This window comes from Orycteropus afer, unplaced genomic scaffold, assembly GCF_000298275.1.
Source record: "Orycteropus afer afer isolate SDZICR_OR568_19922 unplaced genomic scaffold, OryAfe1.0 scaffold00039, whole genome shotgun sequence".
Classification (NCBI taxonomy): Eukaryota; Metazoa; Chordata; class Mammalia; order Tubulidentata; family Orycteropodidae; genus Orycteropus; species Orycteropus afer.
In genome coordinates, this window is record NW_006921626.1 from 12,596,936 (window position 1) to 12,613,709 (window position 16,774).

General features: G+C 34.0%; 1 protein-coding gene across 1 annotated transcript in view; it reads right to left on the reverse strand.

Moving 5' to 3' along the window:
- Positions 1 to 4,511: 4,511 nt before the first annotated feature.
- Positions 4,512 to 16,774, reverse strand: part of ENAH (ENAH actin regulator) — a 156,290-nt gene continuing 144,027 nt past the window's right edge. The window contains exons 13-17 of the mRNA XM_042780426.1: positions 15,882 to 15,948; positions 12,626 to 12,688; positions 8,793 to 8,871; positions 5,400 to 5,457; positions 4,512 to 4,549 (exon numbers count right to left, since the gene is read on the reverse strand). Of these exons, the coding sequence (XP_042636360.1) occupies positions 4,512 to 4,549; positions 5,400 to 5,457; positions 8,793 to 8,871; positions 12,626 to 12,688; positions 15,882 to 15,948 (305 nt within the window). The remainder of the gene's footprint in view (positions 4,550 to 5,399; positions 5,458 to 8,792; positions 8,872 to 12,625; positions 12,689 to 15,881; positions 15,949 to 16,774) is intronic.

The window sequence follows — 16,774 nt, forward strand, 5'->3', positions numbered from 1 at the left end:
TGTTGTAAGAAGGGACCATTCCCTGGAGAAGGATGTCATGCTTGGTAGGGTGGAGGGTCGATGAAAGAGGGGGAGGCCTTCAATGAGATGGATTGATACGGTGGCTGCGATGATGGGATCAAGTATAGCAGGGATTGTGGGGCTGGCGCGGGATCGGGCAGTGTTTCGTACTGCTGTGCATGGGGTCGCTATGAGTCGGAAACGACTCGATGGCACTTAACAACAACAACAACAACAACAAATGGCCTTTCAGTGAAAAGGCAGAGGTACTAAGCATCTGTGATTTCAACAGACCCTTAAAATCTCTTTCTCATTCCTAGCACTTTGGGGAGACGCACTGATACTAACTCATCCTTCTATTAACAAAAACGGTACTATCAAGAACAGATTTGGGGTTCTGAATTGAATGCTGTAGCAAATACCTTCAGGGAAGTAGATTTTATGACAGACACGTAAGGAACAAGAGCTCCTGGAGAGTTCCTTCACACTGCTTTATATAATGCCATTTTTTATGCTTCTAATCCATAGACTTTAAAGGATAACAGGGTTAGGAAGTTATGATGACTACACAAAAAGGAATTAGAGAGATCCTGCAGCATACCTTCGCAGACTGTGCTTCGTGAGATAACACTACTTGGATTTTAAAGTCCAATTCTTCACAATGGCACAGAAAGGATGTACAAATTTAGGAAATGTATAAATATATTGTAGCTAAAGCAAATTTAAAAGATTACCATCTGTTAAGCATTTTTGAATGGGAAGTGACTTTCAGTCTTAGATAATCATTTTGATTTGTATATGAAGGCAAGCCAGCACCTGAGACAGAATGGAGAGAAAAATCAGTTGATATTTTTTGAACTGTAGATTGTGCAATGGTTGAAAATGTTAAAGAATGCAAAGAACATGCATTCCATGAGACATGGGGAAGAAAATGGGAAGGGAAGAAAAAAAAGGGAAATTGAGATTTGGTAAAAAAAAAAAAAAAGGACAAAGATTGCTGTGCTTCTAATGAAGACATTAGAATTTTAAAATGTAACCAACCTTCGTATTACTTGCTGATGATCTTTAGCACACAATGTCCTTTATCCCTCAATCATTATAAAGAATATTCTAACCTCATAAATGAGTTTAACTATCTGACTATATTGCGGAACAAAATGGAATAAAATGTTAAATTTCATATTCTCTTGACTACAGATTAAGATACTGTGTCAAGCTGGGCTGGGACAAAATAAGAACAAGACATAGAGAACACCCGACAATTATTTCGAACAAAAGGCAGATACATTCATTATCACACATTGCCTTTGTACAAGTTACTTAGTATTCAGGAACTTAATAAAATATTTCTTTAAAGAAAAGTGAAGCAATATGTAAACCTTAAGAAGTAGTGAAGTCATGGACATTAAAAAGTGTTTTTCACATTCAACATAACTTTTTTAGAACCAATATAGATCATTTTAGGAGATCAGCTAAGTGTCACAAACAAGCAACATATATATGTATATATATATATATATATATATATATACTGCAATTTTATTTCAATCGCACAAACGAAGTTAGCGTGTAGGAAATTTAAATGAAACAGTATGGTAAAAATAGCAGAGAAATGAAAAAAAAAATCTAAAAAGGAAGTACACCTAAAGCATGAAAATTCAACATTCATTAGTGTTTCATCTTCAGTTTTGATTGACACTTGATGCTTGCAAATTTTTAAACAAACTTTTAAATCATGATGACTATTCTGAAGAGATTTCAGCACCAGCACTAAGATTTGTACATTCAGTTTGTTTGCAATTGACTTGTTAGCCATTTACATTGTGTATAGTACAGGTGTGTCACAGATCAGATCACAGTGTTGAGGAAAGCAGTACCTTCCTGTAATTAGAAAGGATCCCCTAAACTGTACTCAGCTTAAGACATCCAATGTACAAAAGCACAAAAACCATCATAATAATGTGGCTCCAAAGAACATAATTTGATAATAAGGAAAATAACTTAAGTTTCGGTTTCCCATTTTAATTACTGAAATCTCTAACAATGACACAACTGTCACATGTGACAGCAATGGTATACAGTAATTCAATCAAACTTCTTGGGAAGAACACATTTAGCAATCTGGGATACTAATGAAAAATGATGGAAAATACAGTGTGATTCAACACTGGGTCTTTTTGTCATTTTACACAGACATCATGTTAATATTAGACCAAGGCACAAAACGTTTAGTGCAGAAACCAGTTTCTTTTAAGATCTAGCATTTTATTTTAGTCTTTTATCTTACTTTGGACCACTTGTACCCAATACTCTATCCTATTATAGACTATTTAACTTAACCAACAAAATCAAAAGTGACTTCTGATTAGATTTATAGGGGACATAAATGTTCGTATCGTCAAAGTGTTTGTATAAACAAGAGTATAATAATAAAGATGAAAATGCCTCCTATTTCTTTTAGAAAATAGTAGTTTATAAGCTTGCTGCATCTTTAATTCCTTTACTACTATTGCATGACAATGAATAGTTGCTAGAAAAAAGAACTATATACTTGAAGTATGAAAGCTCATCCATCACAATTTAATCTTAAAATGAAGTTTCTACAGAAACAGGAACTACTTTAAAAGGGAAAAAAAATTCTGTCATTCAAATCTCTTTGAAATGGTAACAGCTGCGATACTGCAGCATTTAGGAAACTGCTATCAACAAGCTTTTGTCTAATGAACTGAGATATGAGAAATCTTGAAAGCCAATGAAAGTGGATTATTTCTTCAAACTTTCAGTAAAACTTTGAAAATCAAAGATTTCAAAGCAAATATGGCACTTATAACAACACAAGCATAAATTCGAGATGGAGAGCCTGGTGAAATTTTGATTTGCCAAATATTTCAAAAAAGCTCTAATTGCAATATATTTCTCCTCTATTTTAATCTTACTAGATTGAAAGGAAAAAAAGGAGTAGATCACTCACACACACACACACACACTCTCTCGCATCAAACACACACACATACACACAGGGTGAGAAGTAGAGTACCTAATTCCTCCTTCCCACCACCTAAATCTCACTTTGCTCATTAACAAGAAAAAAAATTATGCAGAACTCTTCACTGGTTTCCCTTTACTTAATGATTTGTATGACTTTAATTGCTGCCATCATTGTTAGTTCTTGTATTTCAACATAACAACATTCAAAAGCAGCTTCAGTCAGGAGGATGTACTGAACACCTGTATGAACTTCAGGGGCACGTAGGTAGTAGTAACTGCCAAATTCAGTGATCAAACTTTTGAGTTCCACAAGATATACTTCTTGTGAAGCTCAGATTCATGTTGCAAGTCACTGAGATTACAGAAGTTAAAATACAAATAGCTGAAGAGATGACGTAAAAGATTAAGTACTTGATTCTGTTAACATATTTACCAATTAAAGTCACAAAATAGTCGTCATTATTATTCATGCAGGTAATTGAGAAAAAGATAGTGCAGAAATTTACTTTAAATAAAAAGTTATTCCATCCCTTCCTCCCACTCCCCTAAACTCTACAAAATGTTTTCCCTGGGAGTAGGCCTTAAAAAGCCCACTACGTATTAGTGTGACATGCATTACAGTCTGCAATTAAAAAAGCTAATTTGTGATGGTTGTAATTACATTATAAAAATGTCCACATGCATAAATCTAAAAAAGGTTGAAAACCTACAATAAATCTACAATATATTGTTTTACATTTGACCACTGGTTTGTGTTATGTAGGAGTTGTAATTTGGTAAAGCATTGTAACAATTTAGGAAGGCATCTAAATCTTTAAATTCCAGATGATTTTTATGTTTTAATCTACAAAATTGCATGAAGGCTAGCTCGAGAGACTTCCTATCATTCTAAAATTCCTCAAGGTGAACACATCATATTTAGGACACTTTCTTATAAATACCACCCTCTGAAAACATACACAATTCCATTTGTTCCACATTTTGTGATCTTAACCTACACAGGGCTGCTCAATTATTCAATATGATAGGAAGACAAACCTGAGAGAAACATTTACAATACAATAGCATAATTTGCTAAATTCTTCATCAGCACTCTCTGACCAAAAATGGAGGAGAAGGAAAAAAAAAACTTGTTAAGCCTTTCTCCTCTTTATGGTAGCAACGGATTGTGGAAAATGTGCGATTTTTATCTTGACATGAAAATACTTCAATGTACTGTGATCTTGCCTGAAGGATATAATATTTTCTGCATAACTGTTACAGGAATTCTTACATGACTCTCTCCCATCCTGTTGTAAAGGTCAGAAAAAAAAGCAGCAAACTAGAAGGGAAATAGCTTATCGCCAGAGTGATATGTCTGAAGGCTTTCAAAATCGGTTGGTTTTTCCCTCCTTCCAATTGTTTGTGTCCGTATTCTTCTTGCAGCTCACGAAATGTAGGGGTTTGCTGTTGCTGTTAACAGTTGTTGTTTCTGGTATTTCTTTTCTCCAGATTAAAGTCCTATCTCTCCTGACTTTGTTTCTCTATGCAGTATTTGACTTGCTCAGTTCCTGCCTGATTGCTGAGTGGAAAAGCAAAAGTATTGAAAGTAAGTATCACAAGAAGGTAAAAGAAATGAGTGAAGCAATCTTAAGGACTATATTCAAACTAACAGTAAAAAACCAACCAACCAACCAAACAAAACACTGATGTTGCATTTTTCATGGCATCCATCATCACTTTCTAATTACAAACAGGGACACTATTTCTAGATTTGTGTGTTAATTCCATCACTCCTTTGGTACAAGGTGAAAATACTAATTCTACGGGCTCAAGAACAAGAGGGTGGTGGGATGGATGAGTGGAAGTACCCTCCAGAAAGATCTGTTCATCTGGTCTTCCTGCTAGCACTGCTCCTTATCTGGATTCGAAGATGTTATTTATCCCTATTGTCACACATTATTATTTCATTACTATATTTTCACACAAATAATGTGCTATGTTCTTTGTACACCGAACGCATCCAAGGTATACGTGAGTGCCTTATATGTGAAAAAATATGGTATATGAAGGAGAGAAATTTTCCCGACATCAAAAGCAAGTTGTAGAGCAGGATACTATATAAAAAAGTAACTGCTTATGCTTTAAAATACGATATTTTGTTGTTGTTGTTACGTGCTGTCAAGTCGGACCCAACTCATAGCGACTCCTCCTTGGGTTGGCAGTATCACTATGGAAGTAGATTGCCCTATCTTCCTTCCAAGGAGTGGCTGGTGGGTTTGAACCACCAGCCTTCTGCTCAGCAGTCAAGTGCCTTAGCCACTATACGATATAGGAAAGTGAAAAACTGGGTATTTTGTAATTTACTGGCATTTTCTTTACAATGGTTATTCTTAAACATTATTTTAAGGGAAAAGCAAATAGACACTCACCATCGATAAGCTCTTCTTTTAGTTTTGTTAATTCTTTCCTCATTTCATCTAAAATATCCTAAAATATTAGGAAAAACCATCAGAAACACAGAAAAGCATATTGCTGCTAACAAGGTACCTGCTGATATAAAATTTTAAGAAGGTATGAAATATGGTATGTGGCTTTGCTTCCAGAGTCACAATTCTATTTCTTAAAAGACTAGCCCAGTAAATTTTGTTTTATCCTTCTTCCCTCTAGATATAAACCCTATCTTTATTTATTCCAGACCACCAAGATAGGAAACAGAATAATTTCTAAGCAATCTACTCTCAACCCAATGAAAGGTATGACTCAGATCTTCTCTACAGAAGTTAAAAGTTCTACTTTTTAATCTATTCTCAGGTGCCAGTCTGAGAGGTGATGCATAAAGAAGTTGCAAAGAGGAAGTCAGCTTTTGGCAAATTTGTCATCTGGTTTTAAGCATGGGGGTAAATCATTAAAGTTTAGAATTAAAAGAGTTCTTAGGAATCACTACCACTTCTCAACTATGTTTTAAGAGACTGTAGGATTTTCTTGGAGGGGCCTCAGGGGCTGCCCTCATGGATGGAGATATAGAGGATGGGTCCTTTCTGAATGTGCACTGTCCAATATGGCAGCCACCAGCCACAGGAAGCTACTGAGCACCTGCAATGTGGCTGGTCTGAAATGACAGGTGCGGGAAGTATGAAGCACGAGCCAGACTGCAAAGGTTTAGTGTGAAGAATGCAAAATATCTCATCATTTTAAAATACTGATTATACATTGAAATACTATTTTGGAAATACTGGTTAAATATAGTGAAATCAATTTACTCTGTTTCTTTATATGCTTTTCTACATGTGAGTACTAGTAAATCTTTAATTAATTATGTGGTCTACATTACATTTTGTTGAACAGTAGTGTTCTGGACTATCCACTGACAAAAGCCACTCCATCTTTACATTTATTTCACATAATCTTTAGTTATAAGTACAACTGGAAAAAATGGGTGTACACCCTTCATTAGCAATTTATCAAGAACTGTGAATTATTAAAGCAAAAAGGGGTTATGATAGGCAATGCGATTTTAGTTGGTGAAAAATAACAGCTCTCCTTTGTGATGTTTAAACCTGTTGTCACTGAGTTGATTCTGACTCCCAGAGATCCTATGGGACAGAGCATTATTGGCCAATAGGGTTTACAACACTGTAAAAATCTTTATGGAAACACATTGCCTCATATTTCTCCCACAGAGCGCTGACCTTCTGGTTAGCAGCTGAATGCTTTAAATGCTGTGGCACTAGAGCTCCTTGTCTTGAATTATGTGATTTTCTTTAATACCGCATACACCTCAGATAAGAGTAAGTTGTTCTGTGTTGTGATCCTTTTTTTTTTTTTTTAAAAAAAGGCTTTAATGTTTAAAATGAAGTTGAAACTATCAATTAGTTCAATTATCCCATTTATCAGTGAGAAAACTGGCATGCGTAAGTCAGTACACAGACTCTAGAACTAACAGATCCCTTAGTCAAATGATATATTCCCCAAATACAATCTATTCCTCTCTTCTCCATCATTTGAGATACCAAGAATGCACATAATTTAAAATGTGTGCAGATATGCTGGTTTGATACTTTTTTTTTAAAAAAATCCATATTTAACAAAGAGGAAAACAATAGCTTCAGTGACCCAGCTTCACTTAAAAAAAAAAAAATCAGGTTAGAAAAAGTAAAATTTTCTTTTTAAAAATGTAAACATCATTAAAGGGTTACAAAGTTATAGCATCAAATACTACTGTCAACCAAATGGGAATCAGTAATGACAATCTCCAAAATAACACAGATGACTAGGATTCAAATTACATAACTCAATGTGAATTTTCAAATAGATTTGTACTATAAAAATTAGGTTTATATGAAATTATTGCTAGTATTTCTCTTTTAATTTCTTTATAACTTTTATTTTGAACTCATAGCAGTATTTTTGGTCTCTTTATGAGCCCCACTCAACCATTTGGTAGCATTTCTAAAAATGAGTAATAGAATGGGCTTTGAAAATAGATCTAGGTTCTGATTCTGACTCAACCACTTTGCTGTAAGATTGTGGATATAATTTAATGTCTCTAAATTGTAGGTGTGTAGACTTTGTGTATAAGCGCTGTGTTAGGTAACTACTACGAGGAGTAGGGGAACATGTCATGCTAAGAGCTTAGCAAATGCCTGGCAACTAAGTCTATCAGATACCCAATAAATGTCTCTTGAATTACTGTATTTTTAAAAAATATAATTTATATTTATTTTCTGAGGCTAGGTTGAAGTTCAGGATAAGAAGATAAAAATTAAAATTTTCATTACAGAGCCATCTGTATGCCTTGATAACAGTTTTAACTAGCATGTACTCTTTTGATTTCAAATATTTTTTAACACTATTTAAAAAAATCTATCACCTCTTCTAGGAATAAAATGTTTTAAAGCTCATAACCTCATCACCTCTAGACACTATTACTCTTTGCACTCTTTTTTAAGTGTTACATATAACACACATGTATTCAAAATATGACAGGATCTTTTTTCTTTAAACTGAGCTAACTGTACATATTGTTTTGTTACCTGATTCACCTACCATGGCCAAGTGTTCACAATTCACTGCTACATACATATCTTTTCTATGTTATAATTTCTCCTAGATGCAGAGCTCCTCACGGTGTAACTGTGTGGTTGCTGTTAGTTGCCGACTCTGACTCACGGTGACCCCACGTGTGCAGAACAGAACTGCTCCATGGGGTTTCCAAGGCTGTGACTTTTCAGAAGCAGATCGACAGCCTGTTTTCTAAAGTAACTCTGGGTGGGTTCAAACTACCAACCTTTTGGCTACTTATCAAGAGCTTAACAATTTGTACCACCCAGGGACTCTGTGTATAACTCTAACTTCTGTGCATAAATTCCTGGAAGTGAAATTGCTGGGTTCAGGTAAGAAAATCTATTTAAGGCTTTGGAATTTTTTCCCAAAACTGCTCTTTAAAAATTACTCTAAGCATATGATACAAGAGTGCCCATTTCACAACATTCTTGCCATAACCATTTTTCGGTCCATTTCTGACAATTTGGTAAGTGAAAAGTAGGGAAGCTCATAGTTTGTTTGTTTTTTAACAATTACATACCAGACATAGAGTTAAATTTTTATACTCTACTATTAAATAATGGTTCCTTCACCTTCCATAAATGTTGGAAATGTAGATTTGCAAAAATAATATACAACCAACGCTACTATTTAATTTGTATAAAAGTACTTAAACTTTATCCGTCTTTCAAACACAATCATGTTCTAAGTAAAAAATATGCATGAGATATTTTATAAAGAAACAAGTACAACAAAGGAAAGCTGCTGTTTATGCACACCTGCTTCAATCTGTCGTAGTCCAGTCCTTCTGTCTGAACTCCATTGGCACTGGGTTGCGATGAGGGTGCAGATTTTGGTCTGTACAAATGAAATTTCCCAAACAGGTAAGCAGCACTTATAATATTCAAAGAGTTTATAAATAATTGGAAAATTAACCAACCCAACACCAGATTTAAATATATTTCTTAAATAAAACACATTTTGTTAAAAAGTTAATTGTCCAAATTGAAGGACTGATGTGGTGGTTAAGTTTGTCTGCCAACTTGGCTGGGCCTGGTTGAGTGGCTGGATATAGTATTCCCCATGATGAGACTGGTAATCAGCTCCATGGTGCAATCTACTGGGAGCAGCTAAGTAGCTGCCTTAGGCATGTGGTCTACTTCCTCTATATAAAGAGAAGCCTTGGGGAATGGTCTCTAGCTTACGGCACCTTGAACCGTGCATGTAGCCGCGTCGTTGTTCAGCAGCCAGCCATGCTCTGCCGACCTTGGGACTTACAATGGACTTGAATTAAGGGCCTGCCGTGTGATTTGGTAATATTGGGACTGTGTCTTTTTACTTGTCAACCTTGGGCTTGGCAGCCTTAGCAGCCAGCAGCTGTCTGTCTGAGTGAAGAAAAGCCTCTAGCTTCTGTGGGCCTGGAACTGGAGACAGAGCTGAAGTCCAAGGCTGAGGGGCTTTCACCCAGCCCCTACAGTCTGGCACTTTGAACTTGGACGTAAAGCCTCCAAATTGTAAGAGAATAAACTCCTGTTTGTTAAGGCCATCCCATTTTTGGTATATTCCTGTCAGAGCGGCACTAGGTAACCAGAACAAGTGATTAGAACATAAAGCAAAAACTATTTTTCACTTTTCTCAGTATTTCCAGTTATATGTACAAAGAAACTAGAAAAAAGTGACAAGATATTAAGACATCTCCAGGAAAGAGAAGAAGACAACAACATTCTCTTGGTATGTGGCAGGTGACCAGTGTGTGTGGCATGGTGACCAAGACACATGGAAAGGCCAGCTGGAACAACCGAGGTCCAAGTAACACAATTTTGTTTTCTTCCGTCTTTTGAAATTTCATATTATCTAATAAGTACCCGGCAAACCAACAGAAGGGAAAACATACAGACTTCAATATTTTACAGTAATATGAATCAGTTCAGAAATCGTATGGCTGAGTTTGAGAAAAAGACAAAAATAAAACATTTTAGGAAGCATGATTTCTTTGTTCCATTTCAAGCATTTAAATAAACAAGAAGTTTGGAAAAATAATTTAGTTAGAAGTATACTCAGATCCCATTGGCAATCTATTTCCTTATAAAGTTTTATGGAGACCTTATGAGAAATCACATGTTCCCAGGCTAACTACATTCATAAACTTATTTCGCGAAAAAAGGAAATGCCAGACAGAAGCAGGTTCTGACAGACTTGATAGTTCAGTTCAATTCTATTAAAAATTTCAATTTAGTTCAATTCTATTAAAATTTAATATGAAGAAATAAGTCTTACAGATTAGGTATATTTTAAGCAAAAGTTTCAATACCAAATAAATTATTCATGACTCCCTCTCCAATTCTGGCAATAAAATCCTCAGTGAAGAAACTAATGTTTTCATTGGGCAATACTTCATTTTTTTGGTTTAGCATAGACTATAATTTAATGGCTATTCCTTAAGATCCAGAAATCAATGTAAACTGAAACTATTAGTCAAATCACATATTTCCAATTTTGCAAAGCACCAGGCAATACTAGATATTTGAACCAAGACTCCATAGGTGTGATAACTTTTCCAGTTATAATGGTAATTTCATAATTCTTATAGAACATGTTATATACTTCAAACCCCTAAAAACTGTGTGTGAAGATGAAATACTGAGTTAATTTACTTTATTATCAAAATATATTACTACTTAAAAGGTTGTTATCAAGCAAGTCAACCACTTTCACTTTCTTAGTTATCTGCTTATATGCATATATAAGGAAAATAGTAACTTTCAAAACACTTCATCCAATAAGCATTGGGCTAGGCACTGTGGGGAATAAAAGATCTCTACGACACAATTCTTACCCTCTCATGAAGACACATCTTTCTTTCTTTGTCGAGACTACTTAATTCTACAGGCACCTAAGATTTAGTAAGACTCACAGTACATAAGTCACAGCTCTCTGTCTGGAAATATTTTTGAAGACTGACATACTGTGGATTTCATATAGCCAGGCCATCTACTCTGCTTTCCAGAATTAAAGGATTACTAATTATTTTGCTGTCTTTTACTTTTCACATTGAAGTAGGTAACTATTATTTCCTCCCAAGTTATATAAAGAGTATCTCTAACACAAATTCAAATGAGCAATTATGGTTGGCTACTTAACCTGGCACTGTATTAGTAATAAATCCATATTTACTGAACAATGCAAAACTTACTGTTGTTATATATAATAAACAATTGTGGAAACATGCAATTTTAAAAATTTTAATTCATGCCAACATGCAATCCATCACCACCACCATCACCATGATAATTAGCTAAAGGGGGGAACTTTTCATACTGAAGGAAAGACGTAATCACCACTTTTTTTTTTTTTTTTTTTTTTAAGGTTTATCAACATTATCCCAAGGGGCACTGTGCGTGAAAGCAGCAAGATAATTGAGAAAATTTACTACAGAGAATCTCATTGTTAAAAGCTACTTTTTACTCTATACTTTAGCAAAGTTTCTAAGTCTTTTGATCAGAACAATTAAACCATCTCTAAAAAAGCAAGAAAAACTATCTTTAACTACTACAATAAATATTTTATGGAAACTTAAGTTGCTAGCAAAATAAACTTATCAAATGTTTTAAATACTGATGGCATGAAAACAATTTTGGTAAATAAGAACATGCCACATAGTCTGATGATAAAACTCTCCAATCACTTCCCTGGGTACCTCCTTTCCTATATTATTTAATTCATGCCCCCAGTAGGCACAGTATTTTAAAACATAGGTGCATTAATAATGTGGAGGTAGTATTTGTTACATCTAACCTATGAGTTTTCACTGTAACTGATGACAAAATATGAGGGTTTCTCAGAGGCTTTTATTACTTTATAATGAGAGTGCTACCTCTTGATGCCTTCCTATAAAATAAATGTGCTATGATAGCTAAGTCCTACTCTGCCAAATTAATTCTAAAAATATCTTAAGCATTTGATGATCTTTTAAATTGCCACTTCTTAATTAAAAAAAAGAAATACATGGTTCATATCTTAAAGTTTTTAATGGGGGGAAAAGTATAATAGGGCTTATTACAGAAAACAAATAATCTGCTGATTTAGACTCAGGATGTTAGATGTTCAGTTGTTAAGGATACTCAATTTATTATAAACTATGTAAAAAGCAGATTTTCCTGAAAAAAATAAATTAGTCAATTATGGTTACATTGTCCTGTGTTCTAATAACAGGATTTTCTATCCTGTTTTAAAAGCCCAGTCCCATACTTTTAATCATAAAAAGAACACTTAAGGAAAAAAAAAAAAAAACTAAACTAAAACTACAGTGTAGATAATAATATATGCCATATGTTCCCATCCTAGTATTTCTGATATGTTTACCATTTATGTCTCCTAATTAAACCTAATTAAACATCACGTGATTGCAAGACAATGGACACTGCCATTTTTCTAATTAAAGTTAGAAACCCTTAGGATTTTTTTTAAAGCCTTCTAAAAGCTAAGAATGAAAGATTCAGTCTTTTAAAATCTCTCCCTTGTGGTGATTACCAATCCATGTAGAAAAAGCTCAGCCCTATCCTAAACATGTTATTGAAAAGTCTCAAATCACAAAGTCACAGCAGGATGATACCTGTGTAATGAATCATAGGACCTGTTGTCAAAAACAATCTGATTTTTCCTTGGAGAATCCCGTCTATGAAGGGGAAAAACCATTTAAAGGGGTATACAATAGAACTTCTAAAAATAATTCTACGTTACTGTTTTATAGGCTTCTTAGTTATAGCAAACAAAAGAATTAAAGGAGTCTATTAACCTTAAAATAATCATTAAAAAAACAAATTAAAATAAAAAATGCTACTTTGAGACTAATTCTAGTTATGTAGGAATAGTTAAGAAGATCATAATGCAGTGGTTACTTTTACAGGCTGTGGGCACAGTTAAAACCTACCTACCACCAAGATTTAACAAGTACAAAACACATTCAAAGACATTTCTGGTAGAGTGAATACGATGCTACAGACTAAAATTGAAAACACCAATCAGAATCACTGGTACTGGAAGTATACAAAATTAACTCTTAACAGGTATGAACAGAACTTTTTTTTCCGTCTTGGATACAAGATCTATATGTAAGGTCGTAATAAAATGGAAAGAATTCATAAACTTTCCAGTATGTTACATTAGAAAAATAGTTTAAAACATTTTTAACTACAATATTCTTGCATTTATTCTACTATCTGACATCTTTACCTAATAAATATAGCATAATGCAATATCACATATATTCCGGGACATTAATCCATCTTACCACTAATGTAATTTTGACATAAAGATTCAGGAGAGGAAATGAGCACTTTTACCCAGTGCAAGGACGAGGCACACTTTTAAACAAAAGCATAAAATAAATGGCCAATATACCTTCTTTCAGAGGTATGTATTTTCAGAGGGAACATGGGAGATAACTTAGGAAGAAAAGCAATATAGTTCTTAGTTTTTTAAGCATATTTGTTTTATTAATGGTCTAAGACTGCTTTCAGTGACATATATAGCACTGGCAAACATTATGAGTGGCTGGATCAAATCTATCAAAAAGTATGTGAATGGTCAAAAAGTAATCTGGAAAGAATTTCTACTTTGGGAAAGGAGGCAAAAACATCTATCATGTCAGAACATGATTCCAATGCATTACTAGATAACAAGAATCAAGGTTAAACTACGTAAAATATTATTTTCAAAATGGTGACCTTTAAAATTTAAAATACTTATTGAACTTCTTCTGGAAGGCTGGAAAATCTAAAATACTTATTGAACTTCTTTTGGAAGGCTGGAAAATCTTTCCAAGAATACTTCTGCCTTCACTAAATGGGCCCCAAAATATCAAGGAATATATTCTACTTGGAAAACCACTTTCATGTCCTTTCTAAGAAAGGCTTTTGCCATCAGGTTTACCTTTAGAAATTTCACTATGGAATTCCTATTGCTGGGTTGGGGATGAAGAATAGTGGCAGACTGGAGAAAGATTCTTCCCTGCCACAATTTACATCTTCAAAGGACAAATCGCCCATCACAGTCTGTTCCCGGATAGGTACTTCATAAATCAAGTCTCTACAGTGTGTTACAAGGCCACTTCTATTAGTGAGAAATAGGAATGTGCAATATTCCGACTAGCAATCCCCCTATTTTTTTCTAAAATCAAATATTCATCTTTCAATCTGTTAGAAACTAAAAGCATTCAGAAAGATCTAGTTTCTTTGTGGAGCTTAATATGTCATCACCAAATCTTTCCTAACAGAAAGAACCACACAAAATCCAAACCCAGGTTTAAGTCCAAGATAACACAGAACAGATTTGTGAGAACATGGGGTTTATCCTTTTACTTTTCCTTATTAGGTTTCTACGATTAGCATCAAGTTAGGTTTTTATGAGGCAAAAATAAAGTTAAGGAAAGTCAAAATTTTTTTTAGGTTCTAAACACACATTTTTTCCTGGGAAAATATGAGTCTTAACCTGTGATACAAATTTAGTCCCAACACAGTATGCCTAGCTAAGGAATGCTGAATTTGCTTGGCCATGTCCACATGCCCACGCAAAGAAGCATATGTGTTAACCAGTCTTGTTTCTAAGCACTATCTTTGCTAACTTCATTATGATTAGAAAGTTTCAACTGAGATAGAGAAATAAATCTGACAAATTCAAATTTTTAGGTTTTGTTTAGCTTTTGCCAAAATACTAGTCTTTTCTTTCTAGCTGCTTTCTTCCAAAAATTGTATTTAAAAAATAGCTAGGAATTTATTGAGACTACTGGGGAAATCTAAAAACATACTATATTACCAAAAAAACAAATTCCCTGCTGTCGAGTTGGATCTGACTCATAGTGACCCCTCCCTTGGGTTTCTGAGGCACTATCACTACTAAAGTAGACTGACCAAGCTTCTTTCCAAAGAGTGGCTGGTGGGTTTGAAAAGCCTGCATTTTTGTTAGCAGTCAAATGCCTTAGGCACTACGCCACCAGAGCTCCCATAGACTATATTATGTAATATTATTGTTCAATTTTAAATTTCTTCAGAGTGATAATGGTATTATTACACAGGAGAATGTCCTGGTTCTTAGGATAAATGCGTAAGTGCTAGGATAAAGCAGCATATGTAACTTTTTGTCAAATTGTTCAGAGGAAAAAAAAGAAAAAAGTGTATGTTTTTGTATATATAGAGAGAGAGAGAGACAGAGACAAAAAGAAAGCAAACGTAGTTAAATGGTAAGAACTGGTGAAAAAAAGCAAAGGGTGTACACTACTATTTCTTTACCTTTTTTTGTAGTTTTAAATATCTCAAAGTAAAGAAATTGGAAGAAATAAAAACTATTTTAAAATTTCTAACAATCTGACTAATAAGGATACAGTTCTACTTATCAGACAGTCACGAGTAAAAATATAATGGGACTGGGGGGAAAAAATTGCTTAAAGAGCCCAGAATTTTTTTAAAGGGTGATGAAAATATTTGGAAACAGATAGTGGTGATGGTTGCACAGTATGGTGATGTAACCGTCACTGAAATGTATATGTAAAAATGGTTTAAATATTTTCTTATACATATTTGCCACAATAAAAATTTTATATACATGTATATAAATACATATACACACACATATATACGTATATACACACACATATATATACATGGGTGTGTGTGTGTGTGTGTGTATATATATATATATATATATATATAAATAAAAAAATGAGACTCTGGTTGCCCAGTAACAGTGGAATTGTATTTTATTTGTTCCTCTGTATAATTTCTAAATCTATAATTTGAAACTTTCTAAATAAAAAATGTATTAATTCTTATTACATACAAATGTAATATGAAACTTAGGGAAAAAAATGTTACCTGGAGATAACAGGTGACTTGCTGCCATTCATTGTATTTGTTCTTTCCCAAGGTTTTCTTGTTGGTTCTTTAAAAACATAGGACACAAGTTATTAAATACCATATATACATTCAGAGTTGTTATAAAATAAGTAACTAAATGCCAACATGCTTATGTAGTAATATAAATAAAAAATTTCAAATTTAAAATCTAAATTTCAATTATAACCCTTAAGGATTCTAATCTGTTGAATTTCAGACCTTAAAGTGAAAAAAAAAAAAAATCAATAAGCAAAAAAGTGTGACAAGTTTCCCCAAGAAAAACTCAGATTATTTAATGTAAAATACTGTAATTCTATAAATCAGATGTTGAGGGGTTTCTCTAATAATGATAGCATAAAGTCAAGGTAGATAAACTAATTAGAATGCAATAGTATAAACTTAATAATTTTAAATTAATATAGTTTAAAAATTTTATCTTTAATGTGTTCATGTACTTCAATATTTAGTCTAAATTCAAACAGTCCTCTTGGAGAAAAATTAAAATGATTTTAAAAAATTCAGAATCATGGAACCCTATTATATACTTGTCTGTTCTCAAACCACCAATTCTTGGGACTTACCACACAATTCCATTAAATTAAACTCACTCTATAAGCACCTATTAAGGAGCTCTGATGGCATAGTGCCTAAGGCACTTGATTGCTAACCAGAAGGCTGTCAGTTCAAATCCACCAGCCACTCCTCGGAAGGAAGGCTGGGCAATCTACTTCCATAGTGATACCACCTCGGAAACCCAAGGAGGGGTCACTATGAGTTCTGTCTGACTGGACGGCACAAAACAACAACAAGCTCCTATTAGGAGCCTGCGTGGCACAAGCAGTTTGCAATCAGCCGCAATCCCAAAAGTTAGT